This window comes from Chiloscyllium plagiosum, unplaced genomic scaffold (assembly GCF_037043375.1).
Source record: "Chiloscyllium plagiosum isolate Xiang-an unplaced genomic scaffold, Cpla_swu_hap1 HiC_scaffold_21, whole genome shotgun sequence".
Classification (NCBI taxonomy): domain Eukaryota; kingdom Metazoa; phylum Chordata; class Chondrichthyes; order Orectolobiformes; family Hemiscylliidae; genus Chiloscyllium; species Chiloscyllium plagiosum.
The window spans coordinates 14,333,352-14,351,520 of NW_028270159.1; the positions used below are offsets into that span (position 1 = coordinate 14,333,352).

General features: G+C 46.2%; 1 protein-coding gene across 1 annotated transcript in view; it reads left to right on the forward strand.

Moving 5' to 3' along the window:
* Window positions 1–18,169, forward strand: part of LOC122564928 (adenylate kinase isoenzyme 1-like) — a 172,292-nt gene that overhangs the window by 24,985 nt on the left and 129,138 nt on the right. Inside the window, exons 2-5 of the mRNA XM_043720421.2 lie at window positions 288–474; window positions 10,220–10,381; window positions 15,463–15,635; window positions 18,020–18,133. Coding sequence (XP_043576356.1) covers window positions 288–474; window positions 10,220–10,381; window positions 15,463–15,635; window positions 18,020–18,133 — 636 coding nt within the window. The remainder of the gene's footprint in view (window positions 1–287; window positions 475–10,219; window positions 10,382–15,462; window positions 15,636–18,019; window positions 18,134–18,169) is intronic.

Below are 18,169 nucleotides of genomic sequence, written 5' to 3' on the forward strand. Positions count from 1 at the left end.
TGAGCTGCCAGAGGAAGTGGTGGAGGCTGGTACAATTACAACGTTTAAAAGGCATCTGGATGGGTAAATGAATAGGAAGGGCTTGGAGGGGTATGGGCCAAATGCTGGCAAATGGGACTAGATTAATAGAGGATATCTGGTCGGCATGGACGGGTTGGACTGAAAGGTCTGTTTCCATGCTTCCATCTCAATAGATGCTTATAAATCAGCTTTTTACTTTTCCGAATTCAGTTGTGTTTTTGGGTTGAAGACAGTGAGCTAATTGGTTTTCCTTTCCTCCCGTCCAGAGCATGTTGACGGGGCTGATGTACCATCGGCCTGATGACCCAATTGAGTACCTCGAGGGATGTCTGCAGAGAGTCCGAGAACTGGGAGGACCAGAGAAAGTGAAATGGGACACGTTTATTACCCAGGAGCATCAGCTGCTGCCCCCGATTAACAGTGGGCAAGGGAAGAAGCCAATATTCCGATCAGGTGAATGGTCAACTCAATCCTTTTAAATAGCATGCGGGATTCTGGCAAACCTGTCCTCACTGCAGAGTGGCCTTTGACCCATTAGACTTGAAAGTTGGGGATGGAATGGGACAGAATCCGCACAGGCCTACATCACAGAAAAAGGCCCTTTGGCCCATCATCCCCATACCAGTCAAAAACGACCACTTCATTATTCGAATCCCATTTTGCAGCCCTTATATGCCTTGGCGTTGCAAGTGCACATCTAAATACTTCTTCAATGTGATGAGGGTTCTGCCTCTCCCACTCTTACATAGAGTCATAGAGATGTACAGCACGGAAACAAACCCTTCAGTCCAACTCGTCCATGCCGACCAGATATCCCAACCCAACCTAGTCCCATTTGCCAGCATTTGACCCATATTCCTCTCAACCCTTCCTATTCATAAATCCATCCGGATGCCTTTTAAATCTTGTAATTGTACCAGCCTCCACCACTTCCTCTGACAGCTCATCCCATACATGCTCAATCTTCTGTGTGAAAAAGTTGACTCTTAGGTCCTTTTTAAATCTTTCCTTTCACCGTAAACCTTTGCCCTCTAGTTATGGACTCCCCCACCCCAGGGAAAGGGTACCCTATCCTTGCCCCACATGATTTTATAAACCTCTATAAGGTCACCCCTCAGCCTCCGACACTCCAGGGAAAACAGCCTTAGCCTATACAACCTCTCTCTTTAGCTCAACCACTCCAACCCTTCAGTGAGTTCCAGACTCCCACCAGCCTCTTGGTGAGAGAATGTTTCCTCACATCCCTCAAAACCTCCTACTTGTAAGGCTACACACTGAGCCGGGTACAGTTAATCTGTTTACCTGCACAGCTCTGAAACACTGAGCCCCCTTCATTGGTTTAATGGTAAAAAGGAAAGCAGCAGTGAGCCACACTAAGTGAGGATGGTCTCAGGAATATTGAGTGAACTGGTCTTTCTCAGGGATAGGTTTGGGGAGACGGTTGGGTCTCAGTCTCAGCATTAGCCCCTGACCCAGTGCCCCTGGCCAGACTCGCCCAAGCACTGGGGCAAGAACTGGACTTGGTTTGGCTGAGATGCCTGCTGTGTTCAAATAACTCACTGACATTCCCTGTCTGGACTGGCTCTTTAAGAATTGCCACCTGAATTGGTGACAGGACGTCATCCGGAAACATCTGGAACAGCTCAACTAGAGGAGCTTAAGCAGATAAACTGCAGGGAACAAGAGGCAGTGACGTAGTGCCAGATGTTACTTTACCCTAAAGGCTGGCTCCCAGATGTTGCTCCCCTGTGGTGCCTGCCTCTCTGTTGACCCTAAGTGTAGGGTCCACAGACATAGCTCCCCTCAGAAGACGCTCTCTCTAAATGTTGCCCCCCTGGCATCAAGAACCCCATTCCCCTCTTCTCGATGTTGCTCTCCTCCTGGTTAATGCTTGACCTGTCTTGATGAACTGTATGTGAAACGTGACTGCTTCCAGAAAACAGGAAGCTAGCTTTGGAAAGAGAAGTGGAGCTGACCTGTATCTGTGATGGCGACTGATTGGATGTACACACGGGATCTGTGCTTGGGTGCAGATTGTGTTCACAGTGAGGTATTTTTGCTTAATCTAGGATGTGGTATTTTTGATGTGGTCAATGCCCAGTGTCAGCTGGAAACAAATGCTCAACAGTTCAAGAAAACAGCTGGAAATAGTGGAGAACTTAACAGCCAGATTTTAAAACGGACTCTGCAACCTTTCTCTTGGACTGTTGTAGGTTGTACTTATAGAAGGGGAGCTAGCCTTGTGATTGCACATTGCACACATTCCTTTGAAAAGGTGTTTCTGAATTCATTGGAAAGAACTGAAAGAATTGTGTCCCTGCAGCATTGGAAATACGACAACCCCAGAGACTTCTCCCAAGGCAGGATTGACTGGTACGAGGGATCATAGTTTTAAGATATTAGGAGGAAGGTGTAGAGGAGATGTCAGAGGTAGGTTCTTGACGCAGAGAGCTGTGAATGCATGGAATGTGTTGCCAGCTGTGGTGGTGGAAGCAGAGTCATTGGGGACATTTAAGCGACTGCTGGACAGGCACATGGATAACAGTGATTTGAGGGGTGCGTAGGTTAGGTTATTTTATTTTAGATTAGGATTAATCCTCGGCACAACGTCGTGGGCTGAAGGGCCTGTTTTGTGCTGTACTTTTCTAACCCCATTTGTGCAGAGTAAGATCCCACAAACTGCAAATTCAAAATGGGCAGAAAATCTGCTGTTAGGCTCTGGTTGAGAGATAAATGTCAATAGCTTATGCCCCAAAATGTCGATTCTCCTGCTCCTCAGATGCTGCCTGACCTGCTGGGCTTTTTCAGCACCACACACTCTACGCTGATTCCCAGCATTTGCAGTCCTCCCTTTCGCCCGCATAAATGTCACAGTGACATGTGATCATTTACCCCGGCCCAACATGGCAGACTCGGACCTGGCTCAATGACACCTCTGGCAGTGCAGCACTCCCACGGGTCATGTGTTCAGGTCCCTGCATTCGGGATGTTAGGATTCCCCTGGACTACCCAGCAACTGAGGATTGACTTGCAGGACTTGGGGAGAGATTACAGAGGAAGTAGAAGGAATTGCCGATGAGGCAAAAGGACATTGGACTGGGTGGGATGGTAGCAAGCAGGAATCCCTGTGATCTCGCTCCCAGAAATACATCTCTCTCGAGTCGGTATGCCTCGTCTTAACCCACAGCCATCTGGTTTGAAACTGCGAATGCTGCTATCAGTTCAGGGCTTGTGAGGGATTGTACACTCTTGGGGTGTTTGTGCTGTCTCCCAGCTGCTGGGCTCATGGTGGAAGTTCAGCCAGGCATGACAAAAGCTTCATTGTTCTCATTGCATTGCAGTCTCTCTAAGTGTGTGGGGGTTACTAGAGTAGCAATGACCCTATCAAACTGTGGAACAAGCCTAAGAGCCAAAGGACCTTCCCCTGTTCCTATGTTCTCCCACTGGGCGGAATCTTATAGGGCTCAGAGTGGAGTGGGCAGTGCTCAGACAGGGGGCAGAATCGGACAGATTCCCGTGAGGGCTATCTCGACAGCAGATGCACAAGTGGCTTGGCGAGATTCTCGTGAGGTGCCATTTTGATTGGTGTGAACACCTGTCATTACAAGGTAACGCAGCACATTAACATTCAATCTCCCGTCTTAGTGAACCTGTCAAACAAGGTGGTCATTGGGAAAACCCGACAAGGGAGTCAGTGTGCGCACCTGGGCGATTCCACTCTCTGCTTCCTCCAAACAGCCGCCATGTTGGAAACCAGGCGCAGACGTCTCAGTGGGCATTGGCCACATGTACCCCAGTGCCACTGACATTGGCATCCAACATTTGGGGTGGCACAGTGGCTCAGTGGTTAGCACTGCTGCCTCACAGCCCCAGGGACGGAGGGTTGATTCCAGCCTTGGGCAACTGTCTGTGTGGAGTTTGCACATTCTCCCCGTGTCTGCATGGGTTTCCTCCGGGTGCTCTGGATTCCTCCCACAGTCCAAAGATGTGCAGGTTAGGTGAATTGGCCATGCTAAATTTCCCATAGTGTTAGGTGCATTAGTCAGAGGGAAATGGATCTGGGTGGGTTACTCTTCAGAGGTTACTCTTCAGTTGGGCCGAAGGGCCTGTTTCCACACTGTAGGGAATCTAATCTAATCTAATCTAAGATTCCTCATGTTGCATCTATAGTCCACTGAGAGGGTGTTGCTGCATTTCATTGCTGGCTGCTGTGGTAACTATCAATACAGCATTACAGCAAGGATTCTGAGTGATTAGAGACACACGCCCAGCTCATGGACTGCACCTCACTGTACCTCTGGGCTGTCTGTTTACTCTGAGTGCTCACTCACTCACTAAGAGCCTGTGTGGATGCTCGCAGAGTTTAGTGTAGACACAAAGCCAGGAGGTTGCCGTGGTTATCAGCGAGCTTCAGGGAGGTTAGCCATTACATAGGGGGTCCTGGCACAGCAGGCCCAGGGTGCCATCTATTACCAGGGGCTGCTCGGGATGGTCTGTGTCAGGATCCTGTCCACTTAAGTGGTGAGGAACCGAATGTGGGGAAGCCCACTACCTGTCTTCACAGTTTCTGCCCTCTTGTGGGCTGTTTTCCTCCTGGAATGAGAGAGAGGCAGGCATTAAAGGAGGTGAAAGTGGCTGGCACAGTTGGTACTATTGGTACAGATGGAGAGGTGTCCTGAGTGACTAAGCAGGCAGCGCAGAGGGCAGGCAGTGTTAATGGATTGGGGTGGGTGAGAGCGCGTGAGGGAAGGTGTTGCAGTGATGAAGTGTGAGACTCAATGGGAGGTGGGTACAGGAGCAGAGACAGAGTGGGTATGAGATATTGGAGAGATGTTGGCGTGGAGATGTTTGGTTGGACTTTAGTAAAGCCTTTGACAAGGGTCCGTGTGTAGACTAATTAGTAAAGTTAGATCACATGGGATTCAGGGTGAGCTTGTCAATTAGATAATAGGCTTAATGGCAGGAGACAGAGGGTAGTGGTGGAGGGTTGCTTTTCAGACTGGAGGCCTGTGAGCAGCGGTGTGTTCCACAGGGGTTTGGTGCTGGTACGTCTTTTGTTTGTCATTTATATTAATGATTTGGGTGAGAATATAGAAGGTTTGCAGGTGGCATTGTAGACAGTGAAGTAAGTTTTCGAAGATTACAAAGGGATCTTGATCAAATGGGTCAATGGGATGAAAAAAATGGATAAACGTGAGGCATTGCACTTTGGTACAACAGACAAGGGTAGGACGTACACATTTAATGGTAGGCCCTTGGGTAGTGTTGTAGAAATCAGGGACCTAGAGGTGCAGGTACATAATTCTTTGAAGTTTGTGTCACATATAGACAGGATGGTTAAAAAGGCATTTGACATGCTTGCTTAGGTCTTTGAGTATAGTGAAGTCAGGTTGAAGTTGTCCAGGACATTGGTGACGCCTCTTCTGGATTACTATGTCCAGTTCTGGTCCCCGAGTTATAGGAAGGATATTATTAAGCTGAAGAGATTTACCAGGAGGTAGCTGGGTATGGAAGGCTTGAATTATAAAGATAGCTGGGAGTTTTTTCACTGGAGCATAGAAGGTTGAGGGGCAACCTGATAGAGATTTATAAAATAATGAGGGGTGTAGATAGAGTTAATGGTAGTTATCTTTTCCCTCAGATGAGGGATTTCAAAATTCGGGGGCACATTTTAAGGTGAGAGGAGAGAAATATTTAATAAAACATGAACAAATATTTTACAAAGATGGTGGTAATTGTGTGGAACGAACTTCCTGAGGAAGTGGTGGATTATGGATACAATTACAATGTTTAAAAGACATCTGGAAAAGTAAACTATTAGGAAAAGTTTGGAGGGATATGGGCCAGGAGCAGGCAGGTGGGAATAGTTTAGTTTGGGATTATTTTCAGGGTAGACTGGTTGGATCGAAGGGTCTGTTTCCATGCTGTGACTCTATGAGAAGGATATTATCCTTGCTGCTATGTCACTGGGCATCCTTCCAGACTGCTTTGACCCTCAGACCAGGCTGACATGGACTGGTGACATGGCACAGGCATAAGTGATGCCAGTCTCCACTGAGTGGGGACATGGTCTGTGAAGGGTGTGCAGAACGATGGGGTGAAAATCAGACATGAGGGACACCATTGGGCCTTGAGGTGGGAATCCCTCTGGAAGACCCGATGCATCTCAAGCGTAGCTGAAACAAAATGAAATCTCCAGCCCAATATGTTCACATATTTACAAAGCTACCCACAGACCAGGAGCTGGCTTGGTGATGGGAATCGTGCCCTGGTATGTTCTTTCAGAGTTTTTGGTACAGTGTCGAGGGAACTTTATTCTGCACCTGACCAAAGCACAGGATGTCGAAACTGTGCAGTGGGAGGTCAGTCAGTGATGCAACTTGAAGTGTTCCTGATCTTCAGAAGCCATGGGGAGAGGGACGTATTGTTGCCCCTTTTTTAACCTGCACATGACCTCTCATGCACAGACTGGGTGGAGAAACATAAAAAGGAAATCTCCTCTCCCATTGCGTGGCAGAACCTCACCGGTGAGATCCCGACCTGAGGGTTAGCCTTGGTTCAGTCAGAGCTGCCTCACCCCTGGGTCAGTTGATTAGAAATGTAGAAAGCAAGGCCATTCGGCCCTTCAAGCCTCCTGCATCATTCAACATGATCATGGCTCAGTCCCCTGTTTCCCCCTTTCTCCCCATACCCTTTGAACCCTTTAATCCTATGAACTAAACCTATCTCCTTCTTGAAAGCATTCAATTTTTTTTTGCCTCAACTGCATTTTCTGGGGCAGAGAATTCCACAAGCTCCCCACTCTCTGGGTGAAGACATTTCTCCTCACCTCAGTCCTAAATGGCCTGCCCCATATCCTTAAACTGTGGCTCTTGTTGAAGGTACAATCCAGACTGATAATTGAACACAGTGCTGAGGGAGCACAGCTAGCTTTAGTATCAGACCTGTTTTAATAGTTCAATGATTAAAAAGGGAGTGGAGGCGACTTCTGATTGTGTTTGCAGACTGTTTGGACTCGCTGATCAGGGTTGAATATTGCTAAAGCTAGACATAGAACATTCCAGCGTAGTACAGGCCCTTCGGCCCTCGATGTTGCACTGACCTGTGGAACAGATCACCTTTTTCAACAAGAAACCCGTTATTTATTTGGGCGTCCCCTGGGCACAAAACGTTGAAGCAAAATTTCTTAAACCCTCTTAATTCGGAGATGAAAGTAGTATTCACAAGCTGCTGGCTGGGTAAGCTGTTTATATAAAGAGCAGACTGGATAATTGTTCTGTCAAGGAGTGGTTAGAACAAAAATAAATGGGCAGAGTTGACCTCACAGTTAGACACTAAACTTCCTTTTAAATTAGTCGTGTTCCTAACTGTAGCTTTCAGAGGTGAATTAAAAGTCTGTCTCAAACCAATTATTGCTCGACAACTGATAATATTGTGCTTTTTCCGGAATGTTTTGTATCCACAATCAGAAGCTTACAGCTTGAGATAGAGATTAGTTTCAGGCCCCTGCCAGTTTCTGTTTGAGCCAGGCTGGTTAACAGTTCCATCACCTCCCTGCTCTGACTGGTACTGCCTTGGTTCCTGCACCTAATGGCCAAAATCCCTGAGATGATCCCACAGAAACCGGGACTGAGTCTGTGTACCATTTCATGAAGGGCTTTCCCTCACTTTGATTGGCAGCCAGCTGGATAGCTGTGACACACCAGCCTCACTGTACAATGGGAAAGCCATCTCCCCCTCGAGGCAATCCAGGCTGACTGCTCTGGAATAGAGGAAGTTAAGGGGAGACCTGACAGAGGTCATGGAGTCATAGAGCACGGAAACAGACCCTTCGGTCCAGCTCGTCCATGCTGACCAAGTTTCCTGAACTAAACTAGTCCACTTGCCTGTGTTTGGCCTGTATCTCTCTAAATCGTTCCTATTCATATGCCTGTCCAAATGTCCTTTAAATATTGTAACCTTATCTGCATCTATTACTTCCTCTGGTAGCTCATTCCATGCATGCACTACCCTCTGTGTAAAAGGTTGCCCTCAGGTCCCTTTTAAATCTTTCCCCTTTTACCCTAAACCTATGCCGTCTAGTTTTAAACTCCCCCACTTTGCTATTCACTGTATATATGCCCCTCCTGATGTTATAAACCTCTATAAGGTCACCACACGGCCTCCCACTCTCTGGTGATAAAAGTCCCAGCCTATTCATTCTCTCCTTTATAATTTAAACCCTCCATTCTCGGCAACATCCTGGTAAATCTTTTCTGAATCCTCTCCAGCTGAATAATATTCTTCCTCTAGCAGGGTGATCAAAACTGTACACGGTACTCCAAACGTGGCCTCACCAATGTCCTGTAAACCTCAACATGACATCCCAACTCCTATACTCAATGGTCTGAGCAATGAAAGCAAGTGTGCCTTCTTAACCACCCAGTCAATGTGATGCAACTTTCAAGGAACTATGTACCGGAACCCCTCGGTCTCTCCATTTGACAACACCACCCAGGGCCCTACTATTAATTGTCTTAAGTCCTGCTCTTGTTTGTTTTACTAATGTCTTTAAGTAAGGAAACTGCCATCGTTACCTGATTGGGCTTACATGTGACTCCAGACCCACAGTAATGTGGTTGACTCTTAACTGCCCTCTAGACTATAGATGCTATTCTTACCATGATGCCATCATCTGCCTCGTTGTTTCAGCTCATCATGGCTCTCTACAAGATTATTAAGGTCACCATTATCTTACCAGATGATGGACTGTTCTCTCGTTAGTGAGGGAGAGAGACTACTGGCGGTGCTTTAACCTGAGAGTCATCCTACCTCAGGCGAGGGGAGAGGTTGAGAAGGAGAATAACGTTAACTGGTGTGGGAACTGAACCCAGGCAGTTGGCATCATTTGCATTGCAAACCAGCCATCCGACTAACTGAGCAAGCCGGTCCACCCCCCCCCCCCCCATAAAAAAAGCTGCTCCCTTTCACTGATGGTACAGGCGTGGAGTGGGGGCACAGATTTACAGTTTTGGGTCAGAGGTATGAGGGGATGTGAGGGGGCCTGAGGAGGATGTGTGGTGGTAATGACCTAACTGCCCAAGGGGAGGGTCGAAGCGGGCAAAATCAATGGTTTTGAAAAGAAATTAGTGGGCATTGGAAGGAAATATTACTGCAGGGGTTCAGGGAATTGAGCAGGGAAGTGGGACGAACTGGATTACTCTATGGGGAGCTGGCGTAAACCCCATGGGCTGAATGGCCATCTTCTGTCTGTAAAGTGATTCTAATTCTGGCCATGACGGGATTGAAGGCAGAGAGGAATTAGATGGGCATGTGTGGAAAATAAACTGGGGCAAGATCAGGGGAATGGTACTGACTGGAATGCTCTACGGAGGACCAGCATGGACGCATTGGGCTGAGTGGTCTCCTTTTGCCACCTCGTGACCTTCTGTACAAAGATAATAGTCACGTAAATGTGAGGTTCAAAAAAAACCTTACGCCAAACAGACAAACTGGTCAGCTGACTGGAGAGCGTCAGAGGGGGTTCATTCCTCAGGATGTAACATGGCCTAGGGCCATTCAGCTATGAAGAGAGACTCAATAGGCTGAGAGGATTGAACGGAACTCTGGTAGAGGTGTACAAAGTCATAGGCAGGATACGTAGGGAGAAATGTTTTGCCTTAGTGAGGGAGTGGGGGGCGGGGGTTGTCAGTAACCAGGGAACACAGATTTAAGGTAAGGAGCAAAAGGTTTAGAGGGGATTTGAGAAAAAGTAGCTTTCCCAAGGGGGTGGTGGATGACAGAGCTCACTGCCTGGAAGGGTGGTCAAGGCAGAAACGCGCCTGACGTTTAAAAGGTATTTAGGTGAGCACTTGAACTCCATAGCATACAAGGCAATGGGCTGAGTGTGGGAAATGGGATTAGGATAGACAGATTCTCGATCCTCACTAACATCCTTTCAGGATGAAAGCCACCATCCTTCAGACATAATGGGCCAAAGGGCCTTTCTCCATGTTGTAAAATCTCTAAGACTCTTCTTCAGGCAAGACAGAGAGGAAATGGAGGGAAGGCGATGTTGAGATATTTACCCAGGATTCCATTTCCATTTGTACCTGATCCACCTGGAATCGTACCAAGGGTTCCAAGAAAGTGAGTGGAATAAAGCCAGACATAATATCTGACGCGTCCTTGATGTTTTTTTGCACCTTTCTTCTTTTAGAACCAAGCGTTGCTCCTTATCGTCGCTATGACCGCCTGCCTCCAATCCAAGCTCAGTTTTCAATTGAAAGTGACTCTGATATGACGGAATCATCTGGGCTGATTCAAGAATATGATGTGTTTGACCGAACCAAGGCCAGGCCGTGCATTATTTTTGTCATCGGTAAGTGTCCCCTGCGTTACTCTCTCGCTCATTAACTCTCCTGATAAGACGTCCGATTCCATGTTAATTAACCCCACGTTTTATTCCCTCAACTGTCCTCCCTTGCACATTAACCTGTCTAATGTTAACTCTGCTCTGGCCAGAGTACTGTTAGTTGTTTCAGGATATTATGTGCTAACTGGCAGACATTGGTGTGGATTTCAGTTGTCCTCACTTCAATCAGACCCTACCCCAGTCTCCTTTTTCCCTCAGCCCAGTCTTCCCTTGTGTGTTCATGTTCTATTCCAGTAACTGCTGTGCAAATGCTAGGCCTGTAATACTGTACTTCCAGAATGCTGCATTGTTGAAGGTAATTTGCATCAAATGAGACATTAAATGAAGGCTGGTCTGATTTCTGAAATGGATTTAAAAGCAGAACAGTTCTCCCTGGGTCTCCTGCTCAATATTTATTCCTCTAACAATACCTAAAGTATTATTTTCTGTTCCTTTTCTTCATTCATTCATAGAATGTGCACATTGCTGTCTGGCCACCAATTGTCACACATCCTTAATTATCCTTGAGAGGCTGGTAGTGAGCAGCTTTCTTGAACAGTTGCAGTCCTTGGGGTGTAAGAGTACCTCAGGAGGTCTACTCCGGAGGGAATTCCAGGATTTTGACCCAGTGACACTGAAGGAACAGCAACATATTTCCAAGTCAGGATGGTGAACGATTGGGAAGGAAATTTTCAGGTGAAGGTATCTCCTGCCTTTATAGATGGGAGAGGTTGCAGATTTTGGAAAATGCCTTTGAATGATTTAAATTTATTGAATTACTGTTGTTGAAAGCTTTCTGTCCATAAATGAAATGTTGTGTCTCTTCATTATGCCAGTGACTTCAAAGACACTTCATTGTCTGTAATGGGGAGTCTTGAGGGCAGGAAATATAGGTTCCTTCACTTCTGTTACCTCAAGGTGAAGTGTCCACTTCTATTCCTAAAGAGTAGGAACCTCACTTCCTCCAGTGAATGAAAAGTAGGCGCTAGAGGAACTTGATTTGGGATTTGGGGTTGACTGGCTAGCTTGGCATTTGGTGCCATCTCTGATTGGGCAATTAAGAGTTAACCACCTGGCTGTGAGTCTGGACCAGACCAGGTAAAGGGTGGCAGCTTTCATCCTGAAAGATGTTAGTGAGCCAGATGGGTTTTCCCAACATTGAATAATGGTTTCGTGGTCATCACTAGACTCTTAATTCCAAATTTTTGTTGAATTCAAATTCCACCATCTGCCGTAGTGAACCTAGGTCCCCAGAACATTATCTGGGTCTCTGAAGTAATAGTTGAGCAATAATATTAGGCCACAGTCTTTAAAATCAAGGTAGTTCACTTGGTATCCGGGATATGCCTGGTATAAAGTCTCTCACTGCCAGGGAAAGATTAGTTCGGCCTTTTGAACTTGCTGCGAAAAGAAAAATCATTGATATTTAAAAAAAACAAGTGTACACATGAGCAAATGTTTCACCAGCATCCTGAATAAGATGCAGAAACTGTGCACAGCAGTGAGATGTGATCAGGTCGGACTCATCGAGTGAATTAGTTTCCTGCCAAATGCAGAGCATTTGGATGGAACTTTAACTCACTGAAAGCCCATTCATTTCTGTAGACATCCATTTTTGTCATATTCTGTGTCACCGTGATATATGACAGGGCTAAACCTTCTCAGTATTACAAGTAAGGTGCACTTTGAGACATCTTACTATATTAAAGGTGTGATATAAACACAAATTGCTACGTTTGCCAACACTCAGTCGAATCCTGTCAGACCAGGAGGAGGTGATGGCTGCACCTTGCGTGGATAAAGGGGTTAGAGTGTTACATGAGCTGACTCTCAAATAGACAGTAGTTCTGTGCTGTCACTCTGCCGGCGTGACTCCACACAGGAAGGATAATTCGTGAGCCACTCTTAACGCTTTTCATTTCACTACAGAAATTTATTCAGAAATCCAGATGAAAGGTCAATGTCACGGGCACCCCATCTCTCAAAACGGGAAAGGGGCGAGCTGTGTTGTTGCGGGGAGGGGGAGAGGGGTGACACAGATCAAGATGGAGTGAGTCAGAGACTCGAGCTGTGGATGGTTGAAGGGTGGTCATGTGATGATGAAGTGATGTTTGAAACCTCTTCTCCCGCTCCTTGGACGCTGCCTGACTGGCTGAGCTTTTCCAGCGCCACACTCTTCAACATGCGATTTCATACAACTAACCAAATAAGAGGCTTTGTCTTTCGACCAGTTAGAAATAGGCCTGGTCACCTTGGAGACAGATGTAGTAAGACTGCATCTCAGTCAAAGCAACACATCATGTTAGACTATAATAAGCCCATAAGAAATAGGAACAAATGTAGGCCATTCGGCCCCTTAAACCTGCTGCACCGTTCTATAGGATCACGGCTGATCCGACACTCCTCACATCCCACGTTTCTGTCCTTTTCCTCCTAACCCTTGACTCCTCCATTGACCAAGAGTCTATCTATAAATGTGCACTAGGACTCTGCCCCCTCAGCTCTCTGTAGCAAGGAGTTCCAAAGACTCCAAACCCTCTGGGTGAAGAAATTCCTCCTCACCTCAGTCTTAAATTGGCACCCCCTTTATATGAGACCTCGCCCTCTGGTCCTAGACTCTCCCCTTTGGGGGAAATGTCTTCTCAGCATTTACTCTGTCAAGCCCCTTAAAAATCCGATATGTTTCAATGAGATCACCTCCCATTCTTGCAAACTTCAGTGAGTAGTGTCCCAACCTGTTTAGCCTTTGCTTATGAGACAATCTCTACATAGAGGGATCATGCAATTTGCTTGTATAGCATGCAAAATGACATTAAGTGGAGGATACAGGCACAGTTGCAACGTTTGAAAGGCATTTGGAAAAGTACATGAAAAGGAAAGGTTTGGAGGGATATGGTGCAGGCAGGTGGGACTAGTTTAGTTTGGGAATATGGTCGGCATGGAATGGTTGGACCGAAGGGTCTGTTTCCATGCTGTATGACCTGATGTGAAAACATCAAATCAATCAATCCGACCCTAGTGAGCCCTCCAACAGTGTGAACAGTATTGTGTTAACTGAGGTCTCCTGACCTTCACTCCCTATCCTGTGTCCTCAGTGAGATGTGGTTAAATAAACCCCCATTTACAGTCTTGCAGTTTGTTGCTTGCACAGCTCCTGGTACATTCAGACTCCTGCTCTGAAGCTTTCAGCACTTGAACCTCAATTTTAGCTTCACTGCGTGCGCAGCACCAGCAGGAACGGACTGGGCTCAGGGTGGATGACCTTCACCCCCTTGAGCATGAGGCATTAAAGAGGCCATGACCCCGTTCCCTCCAGCTGGACAGATTCAAACTGGAGCTTTACTCAAAGCCATCACAGAACTAAAACAGCACACGTTTAGGTACAGCATTTCTCTGAATCTGATGGCCAGCCTTCGTCTCTGCTCTGCCCTCCTTTCCCCTTCCCCTTTTTCTCATCTTTCCCTTCTCCACTCCCCTCTCTTCTCCTTCTCTTCATCTTTTTTATTCTCTTCCACTTCTTTATTCTCTTCCACTTCTCTCATTCCTTCTCCTTCTCTTCTATGTTCTCTTCTTTGCTTCCTCTGACCCTCTTTTCTCCTCTTCTCTTCCTTTCTTTTTCTCTCCTATGTACATGAATCGGAAAGTTTTGGAGGGATATGGGCCTAGAGCAGGCAGGTGGGAGTGGTTTAGATTGAGAATATGGTCAGCATGGACTGTTTTGACTGAAGGGTCTACTTCCATGCTGTGTGACTCTATGACTCTCATCCCTTCGCTTTCTCATTCAAATTTTCTCTCCTCTTCTTGTTCTCTTCTTCTCCTCTCTTCCCACCCCTCTCTCTCTACTCATGGAGTTGAAAGCTTGATGGACAGGTATGAACATTGGGGAAGATGGTCAATGAAAGATAAAGAGATGGGATAGATCTGAATGTGGTTATTAGGTTTAAAAAGGTGAGAGGTTAAAGTTTGGTGAAATAGATGCTCCCTCCCCGTTTCCTCATACAATCTACAGTCACTTAAATCCCATGCTTGGTGAGAGCTAACCTCTTCTTGATGACCCACCTCGTCCTCTGTTTTTCAACCATGCTGGAGTCCACTCACTTGTCAGCTTGACTTAAGAAGTGAATTTTTAGAGACTGCCTCTGACACAGTGTCAGGTGTGAAGAACGAGGCAATGACTGTTCTATATTTATGTTTGTGTGATAAGTGAGAGGACAAACGTCCATTTAGATAGCATCCTTTGCAACCTCAAAATGTCCCTAAGTGTTTCACAGGCATTAAAGTACTTTCATACTGCGTTTTAATGTAGAAAATGAGGCTAATGGGTGCCTGGGGACAACATCAGCTCCCAGTCCATCTCTGGGCCATATATTATTTCTTCATGGTCAGAGTGGCACCCATGGAACACTCCACCTTTAGCATTACGGTAATATTGGTCCCTGTTCCGTCTGCTCTTCCACTTCCCCATCTTTTCCCCTTCCCTGCCCACAGTTCCCCTGTCAACACTTTAGCCACACAGTGTGACACATTGACCAGTTTGCATCGTTTCAGATACAGGTAGTACTTTGATAATGTGATTGTTGAATTCTTGTGCACCCCCATGTTATTAGAAAAATCATACCTTAGAAACAGCGCTTCAACTGTTGGCAATGTAATTGTGTTGCAGTCAACACACGTTTTAAAAGTCCATGCTTGAGAGACAGTGTCCCCACACCATCGATCGCATTGTAGCGAATTTGCGTTAATGAAACACATGTTCTAGCAGAATGACCCGTACTGTTCTTAAGCTACAAAGAACTGAAGTTGCTGGAAAAGCTCAACAGGTCTGCTGGCGTCTGTGAACAGAAATCAGTTAACGTTTCAGGTCCAGTGACCCTTCCTCAGAATCCAAACCCAACCCGGACCCTACACGTTAATTCTGATTTCTCTGCACAGATGCTGGCCGGAGCTTTTCCAGTGATTTCTGTTCTTGTTTCTGACTTACAGCATCCACAGTTCTTTCTGTTTTAATTTGCTGTTACTAAACTGTTTTGAATTCTGCCCCGCCGCAGGTGGTCCTGGGAGTGGGAAGGGAACGCAGACTGCCAAGATGGCCGGACGGTATGGATTTGAGTCCGTTTCGGTGGGAGAGATCTTACGTCGACAGATGCTGCACCATGCACCAAGTGACCGCAAGTGGGAGCTCATCGCACAGATCATTGCCAATGGCGAGTTGGCACCTCCAGTAAGGAACCTGAACCAATACCAGTCCAAACCAAACCATTCTAAACCAGACTGGGTACTGAAACAGGAAAGGGAAATGGTTCCAATAGTGATTGTTTAATTGTTGAGCTGAAGATGGCCTTGTGACAATAATGTCGATTTAATATCTCCTCAGGGAAGGCAGTCGATAGTTCAAGATGCAGATAAAAGCGTTCTTGCATTCCCATAGCGCTATTCATGATCTCAGACTGTCCCAAAGTGCTTTGCAGCCACTGAAATAGTTTTGGAGAATGGTTCCTATTTTAATGTGGGGAAGTACAACAACCAGTTTATACTCCTCTAGACAGTGATGAGCTAATTATCATGTGATGTTGGTTTACGGTTTCATGTGATGTTGGTTTACGGTTAAATACTGGCCAGGGCTCAGGGGTGTATTTTTCTGCTTTTCTCAAGACATTGTTAACTTAGAGGAGTCTTGGTTTTACATCTATTCCAAAAGATAGTACCCACAATGGTGCAGCCCTCCCTCAGCACTGTGCTATCAGCCTTGGTATAGTGCTGAAGCATCTCAGGGAAGACTTAAACCCTCAACCTTCGGAGGTTACTGCCCTCTGAAGAAAGTGGCAGAAAACGAAAATAATTTAGTTTTGAAAATGTGTGGCGCTTCCCTCTTTTACTGATGGACTGTTACTTTGAGATTGCTCCTGGATGGGTCTGTTCTCCTTCCTGAATGGAGCAGTTAATGTTTGTTGCGTTCCTCTGTTTAATACAAGTGTGCTAATTGTACAGCAAGGCTTGGTCAATGTAGGTTCTTCATTTATAGACAGCAGTGGAGAGACAGTGGCATAGTGGGGAGGCTGTGGCCTAGTGGGATTATCGCTGAACTGTTAATCCAGAGATCCAGATAACATTCTGGGGACCTGCTTTTGAATCCTGCCGCGGGCAGATGGTGGAATTTGAATTCAATAAATATCTGGAATTAAGAATCTACTGATGACCATGAATCCATTGTCAGAAAAACCCATCACCTTTACTTTAGGGAAGGAACATTGGCTTCCTTACCTGGTCTGGCCTACATGTGACTCCAGACCCACAGCAATGTGGTTGACACTTAACTGCCCTCTGGGCAATTAGGGATGGGTAATAAAATGCAGGTCGAGCCAGAGATGCCATCATGACCGAATAATGGAAAAAGAAATAGTGGGAATACCACAGGATTTATCATCTAGAGGCCAAGAATGTGGGGACATGGCTTAAGATCCCAGTTCAGTAACTGATGGAATTCAGTACATCGCCATGATGGTGACCAGGAAACTACCATTAATTGTCATTAAAACCCATCTAGTTCACTGATGTCCTTGAGGGAAGGAAATCCACCATCCTTACCTGGTCTGGCCTACATGTGACTCCACACCCACAGCAATGTGGCTGACTCTTAATAGTTTCCCACTGAGGAAAGCCATTCAGTTCAAGGGTAATAAATGCTAGTTTTAACAGCAACACCCACATCACTGGAAAGAATAGAGAAAAATACAGAGGTAACTGGGAGGCTATGTCGAAGTTCCTTGGTTTGTGGGGACTGTTGCTTTGCTCTCTCAATGGAGGACACAATCTCAAAGGAAGGGGTCACCATTTAAGGCAGCGAAGGAGAGTGCATTTTCTCTCAGAGAGTGGTGAATCTGGAAAATACTTTGCAGAGGTTGTACATCAAATATATATTCAAGGCTGAGATAGGCAGATTGTTAATCGGTCGGAAAAAGTCGGGAAAGTGGAGTTGAGGGTTATCAGATCAGTCATGAAGCAGACTTGATGGGCTGAATGGCCTAATTAGAACATAGAACATAGAACAATACAGCACAGAACAGGCCCTTCGGCCCACGATGTTGTGCCGAACATTTGTCCTAGCTTAAGCACCCATCCATGTACCTATCCAATTGCCACTTAAAGTTCGCCAATGATTCTGACTCTGCCACTCCCACAGGCAGCGCACTCCATGCCCCCACCACTCTCTGGGTAAAGAACCCACCCCTGACATCTCCCCTATACCTTCCACCCTTCACCTTAAATTTATGTCCCCTTGTAACACTCTGTTCCTCTGTCTAATGGTTTTAGTGTTTGACATGGGACTATGCATTACATACTGTCATGTTATGTAGTTTACCTTTTAAAATATCATCATCCCTGCACCCACCCATCTTCGCATGAATGACTGGATGGGGAATTCTCATTGAAAATCTGGTATCAGCCAACATTCAGAACAGGCTGCCTTGTGTGGGAAAGCTGGGTCAGAACTGCTGGAAGTCACAGCGAGGGAACCATTTCTACATCTCCTCTGCCCACACCCCCCTCCCAAACCCAGAAAGCTGCCAAGTACATTAAAATATGACTTTCCTCATTTTCCAACAGGAAACAGCTATTGAGGAGCTGAAGCATCAGTTTATGAAGCACCAGGATGCAAAAGGTTTCATCGTGGATGGGTTTCCCAAGGAGATCAGCCAGGCGTTTACATTTGAAGAGCAGGTGAGAACTCTCAGTGTTTTACTCAGGTGTGCAGAC